General features: G+C 56.4%; 2 protein-coding genes across 2 annotated transcripts; both read right to left on the bottom strand.

Moving 5' to 3' along the window:
* Nucleotides 1-18: 18 nt before the first annotated feature.
* On the bottom strand, nt 19-3382 carry LOC148591798 (maestro heat-like repeat-containing protein family member 7). Its single transcript, XM_088536721.1, is given in 12 exon segments — nt 19-49; nt 233-393; nt 522-631; nt 807-990; nt 1191-1295; nt 1707-1793; nt 1937-2057; nt 2466-2545; nt 2715-2855; nt 3059-3124; nt 3126-3199; nt 3256-3382. Coding segments are annotated over 12 exon segments (1287 nt in total).
* An 8548-nt stretch (nt 3383-11930) lies between these two features.
* Nucleotides 11931-21937, bottom strand: LSS (lanosterol synthase). Its single transcript, XM_088536714.1, has 21 exons — nt 21853-21937; nt 21047-21185; nt 20577-20685; nt 20065-20186; nt 19650-19746; nt 18761-18896; nt 18422-18530; nt 17970-18088; nt 17441-17538; nt 17280-17307; nt 16602-16658; nt 15854-15925; nt 15127-15177; nt 14844-14993; nt 14412-14508; nt 14105-14210; nt 13578-13643; nt 13417-13497; nt 12986-13156; nt 12461-12539; nt 11931-12148 (listed from the first exon to the last, which is right to left on the bottom strand). Exons 2-21 carry the CDS (start codon nt 21123-21125, stop codon nt 11984-11986), a joined length of 1992 nt encoding a protein of 663 aa, XP_088392840.1. The 5' UTR covers nt 21126-21185; nt 21853-21937; the 3' UTR covers nt 11931-11983.
* Between the last annotated feature and the right edge of the window lie 595 nt (nt 21938-22532).

Raw genomic sequence — 22532 nt, forward strand, 5'->3', positions numbered from 1 at the left:
CGCTGATGGACACGATGTTTAACCAGATGTCTCGCACCATCTTTGACACCTGCAGGACACAGGGCTCAGAGTGGGGCTGCGGCCACACTGCAGCCCTTTGCCCAGCTCCCACTGAGAAGGGCTGCCCCTGCCACCGCTCTGCACTGGCCTCACGGGGACTCGGGTCCTGACACACCTGCACTCAGGGCAGAAACAGGCCCCCAAAGGCTGGAGCCCCGGCCGTGCCACGCACACCCCACTTACATTCTCCAGAAGGGATGCATCGTCTGCCACAAATGCATCCAGCATGTGAGCAGCCGCCTGCGTGTTGTAACCGCTGCAGGCTCTCATGCCCCGGATGGCTGCCAGGATGACCTCCGCCCTCTCATCAGGCTGCAGGTACTTGCCAAAAAGCTGTGGCACAAAGGAAGGCAGCCGAGAGAGAGACGTCACAGCCCCGCTCCCAACTGCGGGGCCTGGCTGAGCAGCACGCGGCCCTGGAGAGCGACGTGGGGCCGTCCAGCCAGGGAGCCGCTCCTTACCCTGCTCATCTCCCTGATGTCCTTGGACCCGGAAAGCTTTAAGGTGTTCCCAGCTTCCCTGTCCTTTAGCAGCTCCTGGTGCTGTGGGCTATCCCGCGGCAGCTCCCTGCCTGCACCGGAGGGGAAACACACGACGCTCAGCAGGAAGGCAGCAGAGCTGGAGATGCCGCTGAAGGCGGCAGGGAGAAATCTGCCCTGGCAGACCACGTGCCCATGCCAGGACAGGACGGGCAGCAGGATGCCCAGCAAGGCACCGGAAGGGGGAATTGCTTCAGAGCTTCCTACTCTCTTCCCGTAGGAGGTATTCATAGAGATGCCAGAGAGCTTCAGCTGCACTGCCACTGCTCCCTTCGTCCTGGTAGGCGCAGCACAGGGTGAGATGCCCCACCAGCTGCCCCAGGACCGGCATACTCTGCCCAAAGAAGCTGTCGCTGCTGCTGCTGCTGCTCCCAGTGAAGCATCTGCGGGCCTGCGGGAGGGAGGCAGTGCTGACACCCGGCCTGCGGGCGCCACTTGGAACCGAAGCCCTGAGTCCCATCCAGGCCGGGATCCTGGGGCAGCCAGAGCTTTGGTGACTGCCCCGGGAGGGAGCCTGGAGCTGCAGGACACGGCCACGTGCTGACGGGGGCAGGCGGGGGCTGCAGCTTGCCGGCCCCGCAGGCTCCTTACCGGCAGCAGGAAAGAGCTGACGAGGAGATCGCTCAGCCTCGCAACGCGCCCCACGACCCTCTCCCGCACAGCTGCCTGCTGGCTCTCCGTGAAGGGCAGCAGGACCTGGGAGGAGAGAAGCTGCTGCTCTGCTCTGCGGCCTGACGCTCTGCTCAGTGCCCGGCCACGCTTACGCCTCCCAGCACCAGCACAGCCTGGAAAGGGCATCTTGCCTCCCTATTCCCTCGTGGCCATGGGGCAGACCCCGCAGAAGGGCCTGCTGTGGCCACCCTGAGAGCAGGATCCCGCTGGGGCTGCAAGCCCTGCTGCAACCACTGCAGGAGCAGGGAGGCGAGCAAGGGATGTTGGCTGCGGCCAGGAGACACTGGGTGTCACAGAGGACAACTGTGGGGATCCCCAGTGGCAGGAGGGGGCCTGTCCCCTCGCAACACTGGGCTCTCTGCAGCTGCTGCTGGACAAGTGGCCTCCCACCACAGGGGCTGCTCCTGGCAGCTCTGCTCCTGGCAAATACCAGACCTGCAGGATGCTCTGCACGTCCACGAGGCTGGAGGCAGGGCTGCTGAGCACCAGCACCTGCAGCAGGCTGTCCATGGCATCCAGGGTCTGCAAGGGGCACAGAGAGTTGAGGTGCTTCTTCCCCATTGTCCCTCACCGGCTACAGGAGGCTGGGAATTCCTCCTGCCCCAGGGGGACATCTGTGGTCCTGCCCACAGCAGGGGGAGGCCCCAGGGCAGGGGAGCACCCACCTTGGAGTAGAGGACAGCATCCGGGCCCTGCAGCTGCTCCACGGGAGGCAGGGAGAAGACGCTGCAGAAGCAGGCCTGCAGCAGGCTCTCCCGTTTGCGCTCCGAGAGCAGCCTGGCTTTGCTGCAAGCACAGAGAGGGCCTCTCAGTCGCGGGGCTGGCAGCAGCACCCTGAGGCCTTGGGAAGGTGGATGCAGACCTGGGGGTGGGAGGGCCGTGGACGACACCTGCACTAGGGGTGTGGGGAGCCCCACAGGGAGACCCCTCTTCCCCCAGCTTGCTGGCCAGGGACAGAGGACAGGCCTGGCGGGGGCCCAGTGCCCTCCCCACCTCCTGCCCCACCTGTGGGGGAAAGGCCAGGGGACACGCGGGAGCCACAGGGCCCTCTCTGCCCTCCCATCTCCCCTCTTCTCAGGCCCAGACGGTGCCCCGGGAGACACCCCAGCAGCAGGGAAGCCTCCCCACGAGGACTGGGGCCCTCGTGCACGTCTGCTGGAGAGGCCCTGGCCAAGCCAGGCGCTGGGCAGCTACCTCATGGCAGTGATGGCCAGCAGGACTTGCTGCCGCACCGCCGTGCCCAGGTGGTCACGGGGCTCCTCCTGCAGCAGCACCTGGAGAGCACAGGCAGGAGAGGCCATAGGGAGCTGCCAGGGCCCCGCAGGACACCAGTGCCCCCCAGCCAGGGCCCCCCACCTCCCTGTGCTCACACAAGCCCTCCTGTCCCCAAGGCTGGGCCGCTGCCCTCCCGACCAGGCCTCTGGAGGTCCCCTCTCCCCTCACCTCCAGCATCTCCGCCAGGTCCGACTTGCACCGCCAGAGCTCCTGCCGCACGGGGAGCGCGGGCCTGGCAGCACAGCGGGATGCTGGGCAGAGGGTGCAGAGGGAGGCCAGAAACTGCAGCTTCTTGGCCTCTTCCTGCTGCTACAAGCATAGGGAGAAACAGAGAGCGTAAGGGGGGCAGGACCGGCAGCATCAGAGCAGCGCAGGGGCTGCAGCCTCAGCTGGGCACCTGCAAAGGAGCCGCCCCCACAGCCAGCTGCCCCACGGGGCCTTCAGGGCTCGGCACAGCCCACAGACCCAGCGGGAGATGCCAGCGCAGCCCCGAGCGCGTTGGCGACGCTCACCTGCCCTCCAGAGATGAGAAAGGCGCGCACGTGCTCCAGGGCTTCTGCCTCCTCCCGGGGCAGATCCAGGCCAGGAGCTGATGGAGAAAGAGCGGGCAGAGCTGCAGGGCTGGCGGAGAGCGGGCACGAGGCAGCCCAGGCCTCTGCGCCACGGCCCGCTGCTGCCCCTGCCCAGCCCAGCGCTGCCCCTCACTCACCCGATGGCACCTCCTCGGGCACAGACCACACATGGGGCTCCAGGTCGCAGGTGTTCAATGCGACCGCCCCATCCTCCTCCAGCTCCTCACCAGCCACCGAGGGGCGGCTGGGGGGTCGCTCCGCCATCCTGGCCGCGTGGCCAAACTCCGCGGAGCCGCCCGGGGACAACAGGCAAAATTCCGGGTGCTCTCAGGGGGCTCCTTCGCCAGCACCTTCGCTCCCGTCCTGTCCTGTTGCCGTCCTCCCGGACACTGCGGGCCGAGCCCGCCTGGCCAGGATGTCACAGCAGCGCAGTCACAGAGGGCCCCGCTGTCACAGGAGGGAGGCCCTGTGACCCACTGAGGAGGGGCAGGATGTCCCTTCATGGGGCACAGGCCCCGTCCATCCCCTGTCCTGGGTGCTCTCAGGGGGCTTCGTTGCCAGCATCTTTGCTCCCATCCTCTTGGGCACTGTGGGCCAAGCCTACCTGGCCAGGCTATCGAGAGGATTTGTTGCGAGCGTGAAGCCACGTCCTCATACACTTCCTTGAGCGCTACAGACATTTAGTCATGTTCTCCTTGTTGATTCTGGCATCAAAGGAGGACCTGCACGCAGCCTCCCGGGCACACCAGCGGGGCCCTGGCTCTCCCCACAGCCTTACGTCCTCAAAGAGCGGCAGGAGCCTCTCAGCCAGCGGCAGAGCCCTGTGGGTGAGCCTGGCTCTCTCCAGGACAGGGACCAAATGGTTGAGCACCAGGAGCGCCTTGGTGCTTATGTCCCTGTCCTCATCCTGGAGGCGCATCATCAGGACAGGAGGACAGCATCTGGGCCCTGCAGGTGCTCCACTGGAAGCAGGGAGGAGGAGGACAGGACAGGCTTGGAGGGGGGCCCAGGGCCCTCCCCACCTCCTGCCCCACCTGTGGGGGAAAGGCCAGGCAGGAGCCCCAGGGCCCTCTCTGCCCTCCCATCTCCACCCCTCTCGGGCCCAGCCGGTGCCTGCTCGTCCCCTGTCCTGCGACATCTCTCTTTCCCCTCAGGGTGTCCCTAGGTCCCCAGGGGACCTCTGCTCTCCTCGGGGCTGCTCTGACCCTCACCTGCTCCCCCCAGCCACTGCTCCCTGTCTTCCTCCACCTCCATGAGCCCCCACAGCACCCTGTGCTGGCCTCACAGGGAGTTGGCACATGCCACAGCCTCCTCTGCTGCTCAGATCCGCAGGGAAAGCAGGTGTCCCTGTAGAGCTGACAAGTTCTTCGCACATCCCTACCCACTGTGGTCTGGCCATCTCATGAGGCAACCAGGAGGTCCTCTGCCTCTCCTTGACTTCTCTGTAACCACAGACACCAAAGGGGCCACCCTGCTTGGGCCTTTATGGCTGCACTTGCGAGGCACAGCCCTTGAGCCCGGCACTGCCCAAGCAAGGCGACTCTTCCCCAACCTCCTACCTGGAGAAGTAAAACAATCATAGATTCACTATGGACGGAAAAGACCTTCAGGATCATTGAGCCCAGTTGTAAGCCCTTCAACACCACGCCTGCTAAACCATGTTCCTAAGTGCCTGATCTACACGTGCCTTGAACACTGCCAGGGACAGTGACTCCAGCACTTCCTTGGGCAGCCTCTTCCAAAGCTTGACTACTCTTTCTGTGTTGAAATCTTTCTTAATGGCTAACCTGAACCTGCCCTGGTGCAACTTGAGGCCATCTCCTCTTGTCCTACTGGGAGTTATTCTGGAGAAGAGATCAACCCCCACCTTACTATGACCTTCTTTCAGGTGGTTGTAGTTCCACTCTTCCTGATAAACTGAACACAGTATTCAAGGTGTGGCCTCATGAGCACTGAGCACAGAGGGACAATCACTTCCCCAGCCCTGCTGTCTACACTATTCCTGATGCAAGCGAGGAGGCCGTTGGCCGTGGCCACTTGGGCACACTGCTGGCTCATGCTCAGCTGGCTGCTAACCCACACCCCCAGATCCTTTTCTGCTGCACAGCTCTCCAGCTGCTCTGCCCCAAGCCTGTAGCACTGCATGGGGTGGTTGTGATCGAAGCACAGGACTCAGCAACTTGACCTGTTGAATCTCAGTTTGCCTCAGCTCATTGATCTAGTCCGTCCACGTTCTTCTGTGCGGGGCGTTCTTCTTCTGCCTTCCTACCCTCAAGCAGATCACCTTTTCCCAGCGTGGTGTGGTCTGCATATTTGCTGAGGGTGCGCTCAATCCCCTCATCCAGATCAGCCATAAAGATATGAAAGAGGACTGGCCTCGACGCTGACCCCTGGGGAACACTGCTCGCTGGCTGGATTACACTCCATTCACCACCACTCTGTGGGCCTAGCCCTCCAGCCAGTCCTTCACCCAGCAAAGAGTCCACCTGTCTAAGCCATGAGCTGCCAGCTTCTCCAGGAGAAGGCAGTAGCAGGCAGTGCCAAAGGCCTTACTGAAGTCTAAGTAGACCATGTCCACAGCCATTCCCTCATCTGCTAGGCGGGTTGCCTGGTCAAAGAAGGAGATGAGGTTGGTCAGGCAGGACCTGCCTTTCATGAACCCTTCTTGGCTGGGCCCGATCCTCTGCTTGTCACGCACACGTTGTGCGAGTACTCTCAAGATGATCTGCTCCATTACTGTCCCCCATACCAAGGTCAGGCTGAGAAGCCTGTAGTTCCCTACATCCTCCATCCAACCCTTCTCATAGATGGGCATCACACTGGCAAGTCTCCATTTGTCTGGGACCTCCCCTCCTGTTGATTAGGATCACGGATAAATGACAGAGAGCAGCTTGGAGGGTAGTTCCGTCAGTTCCCTCAGAACCCTCGGCTGGATTCCATCTGGCCTCATAGACTTGTGGGTGTCCAAGTGGAGTAGCAGGTCACTGAGTGCTTCCTCCTGGATTACAGGGGGCAAGGTGGGGGTAGGCGGGGACAGGGACTGTTATTCTGCTCTCCATAGGTGTCTTCCAGCTCAAGGGGCCAAGTACCTTGAGGATAACTGATCTGGATGTTAAAGACTGAGGCAAAGCCTCAGTCTAAGACTCAGCCTTATCCTCATCCTTGGAGACAAGGTTCCCCCATGCATCGAATAAAGGATGGATATTCTCCTTGGCCCTTCTATTCTTAATGTGTTTCTAGAAACATTTGTTGTTGCCTTTACAGAGATGTCCAGATCGAGTTCCATCTGAGCTTCCGCCTTTCTAATTTCCTCCATACATACCCTAGTGATGTCCTTGTATTCTTCCCAAGTTGTCTGCCCCATCTTCCAAAGGTGGTAAACTTTTTTTTTTTTTTTTCCCCTCACAGAGTCTTAGCGAGAGTTGCCCATTTAATCAGGCTGGTCTTCTTCCCCAGCACCTTGTCTTTTGGCACATGGAGACAGCCCATTCCTGTGCCTTTAAAATTTCCTTCTTGAGAAAAGTTCAGCTTTCCTGAACTCCTTAAGGACTGTCTCCCAAGTGACTCTCCCAACCAATGTCCTAAACAGTCCAAAGTCCACCCCTGGAAGTCCAACATAGCGGTTTTATTGACACCCTTCCTGACTTCACCAAGACTTCAAAGACCCTATCATTTCATGGTCACTATGCCCAAGATGACCTCTGACCACATCTCCCACCAGTCCTTCTCTGTTAGCAATGAGCAGGTCCAGTGGGGCACCTCCCCTCCTAGGCTCACTTACCAGCTCTCATAGGAAGTTATCTTCCATGCAGCCCACAACCTCCTAGATTAGTTCCTCTCTGCCTTACTGTATTTCCAACAGACATCTGGTAGGTTGAAGTCCCCAAGAACAAGGGCTGCCGATTGTGAGATTTCTGGCAGCTGCTTCATGATTGACTCCTCTGTCTCTTCATCCTGGTTGGGGGGGTCTATAGCAGACTTGCACCCAGATATCAGCCTTGTTGGCCTTCCCCCTGATCCTGACCCATAAGCACTGAACTTCTCCATCAGCCACTTGGAGCACCATGCAATCAAAGGACACCCTAGCATACAGTGCTACCCCCATCTCCTCTCCTTCCTTGCCTGTCCCTTCTGAAGAGTCTGTAGCCATCCATTGCAGCACACTACGTTTCAGGGATGGTGACTATGTCATAGCTCTCCTGATGCACCGTGGCCTCGAGCTCTTCCTGTTTGTTGCTGTAGCAGCAGAGGCATGCTGCGGTCATTGGTGTAGATGCACTTCAGCTGGACTTCTGAACTCTTCCCCAACCCTGGTCTATCAATCCCAGTTTTAACCCCCTCCCCCTTCATACCTAGGTTAAAGCCCTCTCAATTGCACCTACTAACTCCTGGGCAAGGATTCTTTTCCCCCTTAAAGAGAGGTGAACGCCATTTGTCACCAGCAGTCCTGGTGCTGTAAAGACTGCCCTATGGTTCAAAAAAAAAAAAAAAAAAAAAAAAAGATTAGAGACTCCAGCTTCTGAGCCATCTGGTAAGCAGATGGCTTTTCTTGTTCCTCTCTGCATCCTGACACTGAGGGGATAGAAGAGAACACCACCTGCACTGTCGCTCCCCCAACTCATCTCCCCAATGCCCTGAAGGCCCTTTTCATGGGCTTCAGGCTTCTCTTGGTAACTTGGAAAAGCAATAATGGGCAGTAGTCAGAGGACCATACAAGACCTTAGAGCCTTTTTGAAATGTCCCTTACCTGGGCCCCAGGGAGACAACAGACCTCCCTGTGGGAAGGATCTTGTTGGCAAAGTGGACCCTCTGCTCCCCTCAGAAGGGGGTTGCCCACGAAAACTACCCCTCTTGTCTTTTTAGTGGAGGCAGTCTTAGGGCATGGGCTTGACTGCCTTGCCCTAGAAAACACCCTAGATGGACCTTAGTCCATCCCCTCATTTGGCTGTTCCTTGGGTTCCAGGGCCTCATTACTATTGCATATGGTCACCTGGGAAGATGAGGTGGGCTGGGAGGGGATTCTCCTGCCACCCCGAGCAGGGACCTGTTTCCATTCCTCCTTGCTTCTTAATTTTGCCCATTCTGCCCTACTGCAATAGGGTAGGGGATCCTCAGGCGGATTTGGAATGCTCCGCTGGTGTACCTTTTGAGATGTCTGCAGGGTGTGACTCCACAACTCTCTCTCATACTCTCTTAACAGTCTGTAATCTTGCTATCTCCTCCTCCTTCAGTGATGCCACCAGGCCAAGCAGTTCATCTACCTGTTCACAGCTAATGCCCTTGTTGTTCTTCTACCCACTGCTAACACCTAGAGGCTGAGGCACTCCCTGCAGCCAGAGCCTTGGACCACTGCATGCGCCTGTGTCATCTCAAATTGTGTCCCCACAGTCTTCCTGGTGCTGGCATTCTGCCAAGTTAGATGCCATGGCTTTGGCTGATTCCACACCGAGGTGATGACCATTGTGAGAGCTCTCCTGCTGACCAGGAGCAGAACTCCTCTCCCCTACCTGCCTGCCTGCTCACCCTCCCTGCGCCAACAGCCACAGCAACAGCCACACCGCAACCTGATTCACCAGCCGTGTGCCCCGACAGCAGCACAAGCTGCCTCTCCTGCTAGTGCTGCCCACGCTGCCTCAGAGCCGCCTCTCACGAGGAGCTCACACGATTCGCTCGGAGCGTCTGGGACTTCCTCTTCCTCCCTGCGCTTTCCTGCTGTCAGGCTTTGACCATAGCTATGACCCCCACACCAGGTACACAGATGCAAGCAGCCACTCCAGAGCCCTTTGCTTTGCTATCAAGGCAGGCAGGTCAGGGTCAAAAATCAGGATCTGGTAGACAATATCCAGCATACAGTCAGGTACTAAACTTCCAGTGTGAATCTCAATGGACAACATTAGGGGCCTAGGTTACCTTCTGTTCCCATTCCTTCTACATTTACTTTCATTCTTAAGCCTAGCTCTTCTCCTGAGCTCTCCACGCACAGAGCTGACTAAAAGGCAAATATGCTGCATAGAACCGATGTGGAGAGAGCGCTACAGTTCCTTTGCAATGCCCTTTCTAGTCACACCACTGATGGGGCTCTGAGCTTTCTCTCTCTCAATCCTGATCCTAACCCTATGCCTAAAGCTGAGCTCATCATGCCTACTGCTGGCTAAAATGCCAATATGCTGCCTAGAAGTGATCTGCAGAGTACTACATTTCCTTTGGCATGCCCTTTCTAGCCACACTCCCCAAGGGCCTCTGGGCTTTCTCTCTCTCTCTCTCTCTCTCTCTTAACCCTAGCCCTAACTGTAGCCCTAAAGCTGAGCTCACCATGCCTAATGCTGGTGAAATGCCTATATGCTGCCTAGAAGCTATCTGGACAAAACACTACATTTCCTTTGACATGCCTTTTCTAGCCCCACTCCCCATGTTGTCTGAGCTTTCTTTTAACCCTAGCTTTAAACCTGAGCTCTCCCATGCCTAGGGCTTCCTAAATGGGAAATATGCTTTCTAAACACATCTGTGGATAGCATAACGTTTCCTTTGGCATGCCCTTTCTACGCCAACTCCCCTTGGGGTTCTGGGTTTCTCTCTCTCTCTCAACCCTATCCCTAGCCCTAAACCTGAATTAGCAAACCTGTAATGTGGCCTCTGTGCTTCATAGTTCACAGGAACCTGAAGCATTACTTTGGAAAAGGGTCGATGATGGATGCTGGCGAAAGATTACAAGGAGGACCTGATCTTCCACTGCTTTGCTAAAGCCTTACAATTAGCTTAAATTTAAGCTGCAGCTATTCAGCTTGCTATTGGAAAACAGCAACAAGAAGAAAAAAAAGAAAAAAACAACTTACTTTTGCTCTTTAAGATGCAGGAACCTGATCTTTGAGGCAAGCTGAGAGTGGTGGTCATGACGCAGCGCCAGCAATAAGAGTCAGGGGAGGAAATCAGACCCAACAGCAGGTATTGCACTAGCAGATACAGAGCCATTTTCTGGTTTTATTCCCCTCTCTGCATGCTGTGTACATGGTCAGGCTCTGAATTTTAGTCTTGGTACTCGTGTCCTACTTCCTTCAAGTATGACCACCACTGGGCTTTGCTCTTCATGGCACTCCAAGGTTTAAAAGTTGACTGTTTCTCAGAAGCAGAAAAGCCAGTTAACATTACTGCTAGCTATAGGTCTAAGATTTCTTAAGTGAAAAGGTTGACATCAATATTTGGATTATTTGGCCCCCTTGGGAAGAACACAGATTTTTTTGAAAGGCACGACTTGGCTTCCCTGTGGCTTGTAGAAAGCAACCTTGTTTGCTGTCTGGGACTGCTGCATTGCCACACAGTCTGCCAGTTTCAGCCCAAAGTGGCTTTAAGGTAATTCACTCTGGCATCACTTCCTCTGGAACATACAGTGAGTGGAATTGGCTTAGACCAGCTTTGCCGTATCAGAACAATAGTTTTTTGTTTGCTTGTTTTTCTGGGGGGGAGTGTTTATTTGTGCTTTTTTTTTTCCCCCCTCCTCAGATGCCCGTTTTCAAATGTTAGCAAAGGATTTCTGTGCATGGAAGGTCTATTTCTTGCCTGACTTCAGGGATAAGAGCATATTGCTCTGGAGACTGGGGCTGCAGAATGAGAAACGTAGCTTCATCCAAGCAGTACAGCTTCATGCAAACAGTACAGCATAGCTGGATGCATGCTATTTAGTGCCTGCCAGAGCTGATGTTGGATGGAAGTCCATAATCTGCTCTACGTGACCCAGACAAAATCCACCAATGCTTGGAAGTTGGTAGCATTATGCCAGATATACGCTGTACACACTCTATAAAGATCCAAGGAGTTTGCTTCACAAAGCTTTTAAATTCAACAAGGGCAAGAAGATGGAGCATGCTCTTAGCACGCCTGGATACCACAGAAAACAGCTGGAAAAGAGGCTGGAAAAAGTCTGGTGACTCAAACCAGGCTACAGGATATTGCTGGACATGCTGCCTGCTGGGTGGGATGCACACCAGGTCAGGCCAAAAGGACACCAGCACACAGTTATGTTCCATACCATTAGTAATTTATTAACCTGCCACTCAGCACAGCTTCCAGCTCTGATGCCAAAAAAGAAATGCTCCAACACAACACTGCCCAGAGGCGTACCCTCACCTCCACTCCCCGTGGAGAAGGATGCCGGAAGGCACAAGTGGCCTCCAGTACAACTCATCCCTGCTAGACAACTAGCACAACTGCTGCACTGGGGGAAGGATGGAGAGCTGAGCCATGGTTCCTGCTCCTTCAGTGCTTTCTGTCCTTTTTTTCTGTCCCATTGCTGCCTCCCTTCCCAGTGATGGCTTCAGAACAGGCAGCACTTCAAAGGCAGGTTTGGGCGCCCAGTCAACAGAGGCTGGTTCAGCAGAACACACAGTGCACCCCATCGCAATGCTGGCACAGGGAAAGGCCAAAAACCACACACCCTTGCAGCAAACAGCCCATCTGAGAGAGCCAGGACAGCACAAGAGAAAGACAAAGACAGCTTTGCCTTACCCAGGATGAGAGATCAAGTCTGTCTAGATGTCTAACACAATACAGCTGGGCAGCTCTGCCTTCTCAGATCATGAATCTGATCCATGTGTCTTTTTGGGCCCTGTGTATCTTGTGGGGGAGGATATACCCAGCAAGAGCCAAAAAACTGGTCTTGGAAAAAGGTTCAACAGAAAGTGAAGGAGAACCCAGTGGCACCATGGTAGCACTCTGCTCTCTGGAAGAGGCAGTGGTCCAGTGTTGCAGCAAGAACTGCATTGAGATCCTGCGGTATGAAACAGCCCTGTGCTGGCACATGGTGGACAACAGCAGAGAAAAATTGGAAGCCAGTGTCTGCAATGCCCCAGGCTCAGACAGACAAGGTCTTCTCTAGGGTTCTTCCTGCCCCAGAGGAGATCCTGACAGCAGCTGTCCAGCAAGAGGGCTGTCAGGATGCAGTCGGGAGAAACGTCCCAGTGTCCAGATGGGGAAGACGTTGCAATAGGCAGTGTAGCTGATGGCACACGACTTGTTGAACACTCCAGCAATGTTCTCCTGAGAGAGAGAAACAGCAAGGTGGTGTGGGTGGCAGGCTCCCACTGCATCCTCCTTATCCATGCTCCTCAGGATAGCATCGCCCACTCTGGAAGCATTTCCCTCTATCCCCACATGGGCCTTGAGCTGCCGTCTCATTACCACAAGCAACCACAGTTGTGTCCAGGACATATGGGTAAGCTCAACTGCTCCCTGGGGCTTTCCAGAAAAACCCACAAGCATCTCCTCTTGCAGGAAAGAGGAAATACACTACTGCAATGAGGCACAATGCCCACAGGAACCCCTTGGAGAGACAAGAACGGATCTACAAACCTGAGGCCAGTCCCCGTTAGGTAACTGTTTATCAATCAATGCTTTGATACCCCTTTCCAACACGCTAATATCAGGATACCTGCAGAGCACAGAGAAGACACACACTCACAAATCTGGACTGTCCATGTAACCCTATACATGCACTTAGGGAACACTGCTACCTTCAGGCTACCTGTGTTTGTCCTTGGCATGCCGAGTGTTTTGGGAAGATTCCTTGTGACCCTCACACACCAGACATTATGAACATGGCAAAACTGTCCCAGGCCAGAGGCTTGCAGTTATGACAGACTCCTACTTTGCACTAGCTCCCCTTCCCCCAGGCATCAGGAGCCTCTCCAGTCCGTGGAACACAGCTCCAACCAGTCCCCCCACTGCAGCAGGCTTGTGACAGACAGTATCTTTCAGCAAGCATCACACATCTTAGGCCAGGGCCCATGCTATCTCTTCCCTATAACTTGGCTAGTATTTCCTATCCCTTCCAGCACTTGGGGCCAGGCAGTGTCTCAAGGCAAGGACTGCTCCTACCTGACAGCCATGAGTCCCAACAGGGCCCAGCACGTATTGTGGATCTGTGACGTGGCACTCTGCATGTACACGCGCTGCTCGCACGACTCAAAGTCTTCTCCCCAGCCACCATCTGCCATCTGCTTAGAAAGCAGAAACTGGCACGCCTGGGACACCTCTCTGCACACATCCCTGCAAAGACAGGGCAGAGGATCAGATGAGTTGCAGGGGAGAGGTAGATTTTCACCTATGTGCCCCATCACAAATAGGAACGATGCTCTACCATGCCCACAGTGGGGGTTTGAAGCTTGGGCAGCAAGTGCCTAACTGTTGAATCACAGGCACAGGATTTGGGAAGAGGAGGCCTGGGCCAATCAGGGCATCACCTCAGTCCCACCACATGGCCCTGCCCAAAAGAGAGTGGCAGGGAAAGCAGATTGCTCCTCACTCACCCATCGCTGTATGTGTGCTGCATGCTGGCAAACGCCTCCAGGCCAAACCAGGTGCCGTAGGTGAAACAAACCCCCCAGCTCCTAGGAGGGAGAGATGAGCAGTAGCGTCAGGCCCGACAACCCAGGTTTGATGCAGGCAAGGTCCTAGGAACATGACTTACCCTTCCCATGACCCGTCAGCTCGCTGCGTCCTCCGACAGAAGTCCAGACCCTTTTGCAGAGTCTCTCTGCTCAGGAGAAAGATGTCTGCTTCAAAAGCAGCCCACACTCGGTGGCTGCATTTGCAACGGCCAGTCTCTGAGAATTTGGTGAACCCTCTCTATAAAATGGCTCAAGAATCAAGAGAGCACAGACCAGCAGTTCCACATGATCTCACAGTCGAATCATGCACCACTTGGATGCTTTCCTGCCATAAGCTGGCACACAACAGGAAACCCAGCTGGCAACCATTTGCAAGACCAAAGCAACAGACAAACAGCCTGTATCCTGCTCCTTGAGTCAAGCTAGACCCCAGCCTCTTATAAGGAACTCTCATTTGAAGATATCATCAGCACCCCAGTCCTGGGTGCACCAAGGGTGCACCCCTGACAAAGCTTAACAGGGGCTGCACCAACTGGGGCCATGTCAGGCAGCATGGGTGACTGCAGACTGTTTTCTCCCTTGCCCCACTCTCCTCTCAGTGTATCACCTGATCTCTGGGGCTCTGTGCTCAGGGAAAACCTCATGGAAGTGTCTCAGCGCCTGCATGACAGCCGATGTGCACTCCACGTAGGTGTAGTCAATCATGATGTCACCTGCCAATGGAAAAAGAACAGCAGTGCAACAGCCCCTCTGCTGGGTAGCTCTCCCAGCAGGGCACTGTAAAGCCTTTCCCTTGCCCCGTTCACACGCATCCCACAGAGGGACCAGTGGCAAAGCCTGGCACCCACCAGACACAGCAGTGCCAGAGCCCTTTGCAGTGGGCAACGCAACCAACCCGACACAGCTCTGCTTACCAAACACCTCCGAGGGGTTCAGCAGCTCCAGCAGGCGACCTCCTCGCTTTGTTTCGTATGTGGCAAAGCCTCCATCAGAGTTCCTCATGCTCAGCAACTGTCCAGGCAAGCATAGAATGGGGACTGGACTGGCCCATGGGCGATGGCACCCCAAACCATCCCCAAGCCAGGTGTGAGGACAGAGCTAAGCCCACAGGGATGGCACATAACACACATGTCAACTCACAGGCACACCTAGTCTGAACCATCACTGCAGAGACTTCTATCACACTAATGCAGTGTCACTATTGCTTTTAGCAGGCCACGGGCCTTGTAGGGGCTTACCCAACACCAGACCCACCAACTCACCAGGACTTCTGCCTTCTCCTGTTCTAGCTCAGCTTAGCTGGCTGCATTTCCCACAGCCAGCCAGCCCGTTTCTGCAGCACTTACCACGTTCACGGCATCAAAGAGGCGCTCAGAGGGGACACGCTCGGTTATGAAGGGGCACTTCTCCTGCAGCAGCATCACTGACTTCAGCCCCTCTGCTGTGCAGTCAGCTACAATCCAGCCACAGTCCCGAGTGCTGAAGGGGAAGCCACCCTGGGGAAGGGTCAGGAGAGCTCAGTATCTTCCCCCAGACCTGCTCTGCCCGTGCACAGAGGAAGCTGATGCCCCTCAATCCTTTTCCCCAAACTGCTGCCCCAGCCATCTCAGGCAGCACTGGCTGTTGTACCTTGTTCATATGGCGATAATATTTCTGGTAGTCAGGTGGGTTCTCTGGGATCTGCACAGGAGAAGAGTAACAGTGAGGGCAGGCCAGAGATGTGTGGAACCATGACTAGAGCAGAGCTCTATGGACCTGGGTACCATCCACCCTTTGCCGAGGAAGGCAGCCAAAGCCAGAGGCTGGCTCTGGAGCAGCGAGAAATCACTTTTTGGCCTGATTTTTCCAGATGTTGCTGAATCCTGTCTTCTCATCATTCTTTCCCAACAGAAAGCCATTCACTGTCAATGCTTTCTTTGCCAGCACCATAAGCAAGACCTACAGCTACATCTGCACCCAGCCACCAGTGACCCCATCAGTCTGGCCAGCAGGAGTTAAGTCCATACTGTCACTAGCCAAGGAAGCCAGATTTCCCAGCAGGATAACTCAGGTATGTGGTCAGTGAGTAGGATGAGGGGAAAAGAACTTCAAACTCTCTGTTCCCTAACTTTTCTTAGCCAAGAAAGCTAACTTAAATGCCCTAGAGCCAGCCATGGTCATCTCTAAGTTGTAGACATCCTTTCCTTGCTGTTCCCCAGCAAAAAGAATGCAGGAAACAAAAGACTGCCCCCAGTGCTTTACTAGTGCAGCCCTGCAACAGAGCCCTTCAGGGCAAAACAGAGGTATTAAACAGACCCATAAGACAAGAGTTTGCACAGCCAGCACAACAGAAACACCATCAACCAGGTCTGCTCACCTGGCTGAACTTGAGGAACTCATGGGCGTTTTGGAGGCAGGACCTGAATTCAGGGATCTTCTGGGCTTCTGCCTGGAAACAGAGGTGCACAGTCAGCAAGGAGCTGTGGCTATCACATGTCCCTTGGATAGAAGAGGATATGCTGGGATCTCACTAACCTGCTGGTCTAAATGTAATTAACTCCTGCCCCTCATATAGCCTTTCCCACAGGCTTGCATTCAGACTTTGTTTGTATCTGTCTGACTGTTTCCACTAACAGCTCCTACAGTTGGAGCTGAACCAGCAGTGGTCACTGGTACTGAAGAGAAGCACTTGCCTGTCCAGGGTAGGGGCTTATCTGGTCAAGCATATCACCCTCCCCAAAACATGCCCACTATAGCTAGCACTTCAGTGCTGCAAACCAGGGATCCTGCATGCTCTCCCTGCCAGATGGGCCAAGCAGAGCACAGAGGAAAAGCCAGGTTGCAGAGACGGGGAAACCTAACCTGACCCATTCGGCAAGATCAAGGCCTCCTGCTTTGAAAGCTGCTGGCAATGCTAGGGTGCACCAGCTGCACTGGGCACCTTCTGTGCCACTAGAGCCTGGATGGTGGGATCAACAGCTCTGAGAAGGAGCTCTGGTGTACAGTGTGGTGCCAGGATCTGCACAGTGGAGCTCTGAAGGGGTGTGCAACAAGGAGCCACTAGTATTTGGGGACTGGAGAGGCCACTTTCCTGAAGCCACATATAGCTCTGAAGGGAGTGTTACCTCCAGAAAGGCTTGGACAGCAAAGGCAGTATCCCAGAGCTGGGATCCATTTGTCCCCTGGAAGAGAGAAGGAGAGTAGGCAGTGAGAGGCAGCTGACTGGGGCGGGAAGGAGTTTGTCCCAGGCATGGAGTCTCTGTGGCAGCACTTCCCTCCTGCATTACCACCGTGAGCCCCCTCCACCTTGTGTCTCAGTTTCAGGTTGTGCAGCACCATGGCTGATTTGCAGGCAGACACAGCAGCACGGGCATGAGAAAGGGACAGCAAATGAGACAGCTGGCACGGCTTGTGCCAAGGCACAACCAGAACACGAGGGGCAGCCAGCGATGAGGAGCACAGGGAGGCAACAGCCAGGAGAGAAGCACAGCTGTGTTCACATACAGCATCTGAGCACAGGGACAGGGGCCTCTGTCACCATGTCTTCTTCCTCCTCCCCTCTCACCATCTGTGGGGTTGAAGGGGGTAGAGGCCTTGAGCTGCTCCCTCAGCTGACAGCCAAAGAGAGACAGACTAGTACTGCTAGTCTGCTGCTGCTGGCACTGCTGGAGAAGTGGCAGTGACACAGGCAAGACAAGCTGCTGGGAGCCCAGTCCCAGTGTGAACAAGCTGTCCCATCCCACAGGTTGCCACAACATGCATGGGTCCCTGTCAGTCACAGCCAAAATCCCACAGCACGTCACCTGCATCTTCATGCCGTCGAGGCCCAGCCTGTGGGAGAAGAGAGCACAGTGCTGCAGCACAGACACAGCAAGAGCACTGGGAAGGGGGCTGAAAACCACAGCATGCTCACACAGACAGATCAGAGCCCTGCTGTGGCAGGCAGGTCATGCTCAGCCCTTACCAGAGATAGTCTGGAATCCTGGAGACATGTTCCTGAAAAGCTGGGGAGTTTTCCCCATCCACAAACCAGCGAACCAGCATATTGATGGTCTTGGAAATCTGCCAAGAGAACAGTATCAGAGCATGGAGACAGCACGCTCCAAACCCCAGAGATGCACATCACTCCCACCCAGCACATAGCCCTTTGCAAGTCCCAGCCATTGTTCCAATGGCTCAATCTGTTGTGTCACACTAAGGGCCCAGCTCAACCATGAGATTACTCCAGAACTTCCCCCCATATCATTTCCCTGCACACTGGAAAAAGATACCCTTCATCAGAGACCACAGCTGCCCCAGTGCCAGCTCTGTCTCCAGCACCCTGTTAGCATTAGGAGCAGCAGCAGTTGTGCCTGGGTCTGAGCAAGACCCATTGGTTATGGTTACAGGTCACACTTGTAAAGGACTGGGAACCCCAGCCTAGTCCCTCAAGGGCACACAAAGAAATAAAGCCAAGGGCAGGACTTTTAAAAAGTCATTAGCAAGTAGCCTACCGGGCCAATGCTGATGCACTTGGTGAATCTGTCATCGGCTTTGATGTGGTCATACAGCTCTGCCACGGCTTGCTGCCGCAGGGAGGTGCTGTGGACAGCTTCATACATGTTCATGATGGCTGCAGGATTAAAAAGGGACATACACTGAAAAAGCTGACTTATGCAGAAAGAGTTGGCTGTACCACTGCTCACCACTAGCTAAGGGAAGCATAGGGATTAGTCTGCCCCAAAGAGCTGAGAGCATCAGGACACAAGGCCCCACAGCCCTCATGGAGACAAGAAAAGACTGTGGACCACATGATCATAGTTTCCATTCCAGATCCATGCACCTCTGGCCAGCAGTAGACCACAGAGAGCTCCCATGGTACCAGGCAGACAGAGCTCCATCAGCAACTTGCGCAAGGGCAGCAGCACGGCAAGAGTCCTCCCGTCCCAGTCAGCACCGCACTCACCATAGGCCGCCCCCAGCAGCCAGCTGTGCGGGGTATACACGTCACAGGCAGCCACGTTGTTCCTCTGCGCCGGCCAGTCTATGCTGGCATAGTCCTGCACGTACAGCTCCTGGCACGGGAGAACACAGGGCATCAGCCTGGCAGGCTGACAGCAAACACCCTGAGCTGGCTTATTGTGGACAGTTGGCTTTGCTACGTGGACAGAGACCATTTCCCCTGTGCAGGCAAGGGCTGTCACTTGCTGACCCAGAGGTTTGCCCCAAGGACACAGCTGTCACAGCAACAGGTGAGGGAGCCACATATCCTTGTTAGGAAGCTCCATCAGGGTCACCTGCTTACCTGCCGCAAGCTCTGTACTAGCTCATCTTCTTCTGCTGACAGACGCTTGGCGTAACAGTAGCTCATGGGCAGGTAAACCTGGCGGCAGTGACACCACAGCCGGGACGGATGGGCTGGGAACCATGTAGGGAGCAGCCTGTTCACAACAGAGAAGGTCTTACCATGAGTGACAGGGAGGGCCAAGGCAGATGTGGAGATACGCTGTGTCAGCAGGAAAATGCCTGAAGCAGGGGGAGCCTTCCTCTGTTCCCTGCACAGGGCCCTTTGCTGCCCATACAGCTGCAAAGGACAGAAGGGGATGTCCATGCAGCCTGGCCCCACACAGACCTTCCCCAATAAGGCTGCTCCCTCTCCACCAGGGCCAGCAGCGACCTTTCCTGGGCAAATTCAGACAGGGCAGGGAGGACCCTGAGCTCAGAGAGGGGGCAGAGAAGTCCAGTCAGGGACACCTCTCCTCTTAGTGCAGTCATGAAGGGAGAGGCCCAAACTGCAAATTAAGCTGAGAACAAAGCTCAAACAGTCCCTGGTACTGTGTGACACCTAGAGCTGGCAGCCTTACAACAATAAGCTCTGTCCTGCTACGGCCCAGGGCTGGCTGGCCACAAGAGCAGAAGATACTGGTAGCAGAGAGCTGATGGACACATCAAGGTGATGATGCTAACAGGGCTGAGCTCTGACACTTCAGCACAGCGTTCAGTCCTACCCTCCAGCAGCAAGACCAGCCAACAGGTCTCCCAGCTCACAAGCGGCTGGAGCAGCCTCTTGGCTGCTTGGAGCAGCTGCAGGTGAGGGTGATCCCCATAAACACCAAAGCTTGGGAGAGCATGGGGGCCAAGGGCTACAGCAAGACTGACAACACTCCCCACTTCCACACTGGGACAACACATACCACATCTCTGGGAGAAGTGTGTTCATCCCATCCCAGCTATAAACATTCAGGACAGCCAGCCAAAACTTCCCCCACGAAGGGATGCCCACAGCACCTCCTGCAGAGAGGGATGTTAGTTTTCAGAGTTAATGCAAACAAGCCAGTTCACAATCCTACACATTGCAGGATCATCCTCTCCTCTCATTTAAGTGTGCACTGTTGGGATTGGGACAGATGTCAAAAAACAGCAAGCAAATCACAGCCCAGAAACAAAACACCCTTTCTCAGGTATAATCTGAGACACAAAGGCAAGTAAGGACATCAGCTTCTCCACTGCCTGGCAGCCCCCCATGCTCCACTCAGCGCTCAGGGTCAGCCAAACCGCCCCAGTCACTGTCCTAGCCCCACAGCTGCTGTACCAGGCAGCAGAGCTGACCTTTGCTATGCAGGTTGACACGGGCCCGCACGACATCTGGGTCATCTGGCCCGACCCCCAGGATCCTCAGGGCTGTGTAGTTCAGTGCTGTGCCAAACACTGTCGATTTGTCTTCCACATGCCTGTTGTGAGCACACACACACACACACACACACACACACACACACACACGAGACAGACATTAGACACAACCCACTGCACAGGGCTTTCTTGGCCAGAGCAAAATGGGATGTTAAGGATGACTGTGGAGAATGGAGACCCAACCTGGATAGAAACACTTTTGTTCTGCACTGCCCAAAACATGCAACGCTTTGGGACAGTGTCAAGGAGGAGATGCAGATGGGTTCTGTGGCAGGGATGCATCCCCTAGAGTCCTACACAAGCAGTTGGACAGCAACCCAGAGGTATCACAGCCGCCACCTCCCACTCCCAAACCTTGTTAGACTTTGCAGCAGCTCCAAGTGCCGAATCTTGGAGGCACCACCACCAAGTGACACCCCTCTGCTACTCACAAGCCCCAGCCGCCGTCTGGGAGCTGCACGGAGCGCAGGTAGCGCACCATCTCTTTCCGAAACTCTTCTGGCAACTGGATCTTTGCAGTGTGGCAAGTGATGAGGAGACCTGGAAGATCAAGCAGAGGAACTCTCTTACCATGTCCAATGCAGTGTATTTATCTGGCTGAGAAGAGCAGGCCCTCTCCAGCCAGCACAGTCCAGGGCCTTGGGGCACTGCACCAAGGCACGACATTGAGCCACCCTCGCACTCACTATTGATACTTCTGCTGACAAGGCAGAGATGTGCCAAGATGAAGCAACACAGTAAACATGCCCAGTGATGGCTATTTCACCCATTTCCACCCCAGTAGAGGGAAGAGCCTCCTGACAGGGCACCAAGCAGGCCAGGAGCATCTGGGAGCTCTTCCTTGCCATGAGGAGTCACCCCAGCACACCATGGCAGTACCAAGGACCCTACCACAACTGACCTGGGAGCAGGAAGAGCGGCCCGCCATAATCGCCAGCCCAATGCCCGTCCTCAGCCTGAAGGCCGGCATAAAACCGCATGCCATTGCAGGCTGCCTCCCGTGCCGTGTGAGCTGCTGGCAAGGGCCGCAGCACTTCATCCTGCAGGGAGACAACATCTCGGTCTGGGTCCCTGGGAGGCATCTCAGGCACAGTGACATCCCTCTCCTCAGTCTAGGCCACGGAACCCCCCCTCTGCATGAGCCCTGGGGATACCTCAGCTCCAGGGATCCAGATCTGCCCGCCCCCTGCCTCCAACCCCAGGACTGTTCCTTCCACCAGGGCGCCTGGGGAACCTCAGGACTCAGGCCCTGGGAGACATCCCTACCCCAGAGAACCCCCCCAGTTGGGGCCCAGACCGAGGGACCCTCCCTCAACTGAGGGTTAGGGGGGCACCTCAGTCCCAGGGACCCCCCAAACCTCAGGGGCCTCTCCCACCTAGAGACTGGGGATCTCTCAGCCCCAGAAACCACCCTCAAGCCCAACCCCAAGCCTTGGGGGAAGCGCCTCAGCCCCAGGAAGGGATTGGAGTACACCTCATCCCCAGGACCCCCTTAGCCCCAGGGACTCCCCCATTTGGGAACAGGAGAGGGACCTCATCCTCAGGAACCTCTCCTCAAACCCGGAGTCTGCACCTCAACTCCAGAGCTCCTCCCCCGCAAATGAGAGTCAGGGAGCACCTCAGTCCTTGCGACCTCTCCCCATTTATGGACAGGGACCGACCACCAGCCCTGGGCGCCCCCCTCCTCGTTGGGACCGGGGACCTCACCGTGCTCAGCCCGAGGCAATGCGCCTCCAGCGCCGTCTGCGCCCGCCCCGCCGCCTCGCCGGCCGCGGGGGGCAGGTAGCTCCAGCGCTGCCGCCCGCCCTCGCAGCTCAGCCGCCAGCTGCGCAGCTCCGTGGCCGCTGCCGAGCGCCGCGGGCCGCCGCGCCGCCGCACCGCCCTGCCGACAGCCGCGCGCCGTTAGCCGCGAGCGGCCACGAGCGGCCGCGAGCGGCCCCGGCCCCGGCCCCGCGCGCGCCCCGCCGCCACTCACCCGCCGTCCGCCATCCCGCCGCCCCGCGCCGGCCCCACGAGCCGCGTCGCGGCCGCCCCACGCGGGACCGCCCTGGGCCGAGGTGGCCTCACGGGCCGCCGCCAATGGCGCCGCCGGCCCCGCCCCGGCCCGGCCCGCAGCGCCGCCCCCGGCCGCGCGCAGGTGCCGCCCGGCCGCACATGCGGGGACCGCCCGCGCAGGACGCGGCCGCGCGCCGGGGAAGGAGGAGACCGGCGCGAGAGCCCAGGCGCGGCCCGGAGGAGCACGTTTATTCTCGCTGCGCTCGCAAAGCGCCCGCGGCGGCCAAAGCCGCTGGGCGTCCGGTGGGCACTGAGCCCTGAGGAGCACCCTGAGCTCGAGCTGGAGCCGCTGTCCCTGCGCTGCCAAGCCAGGGCCATCTGAGGCGGCCAGG

Source organism: Tinamus guttatus, unplaced genomic scaffold (genome assembly GCF_059628265.1).
Source record: "Tinamus guttatus ecotype Peru unplaced genomic scaffold, ASM5962826v1 Tinamus_guttatus_pri_ptg000702l, whole genome shotgun sequence".
Taxonomy (NCBI): Eukaryota; Metazoa; Chordata; class Aves; order Tinamiformes; family Tinamidae; genus Tinamus; species Tinamus guttatus.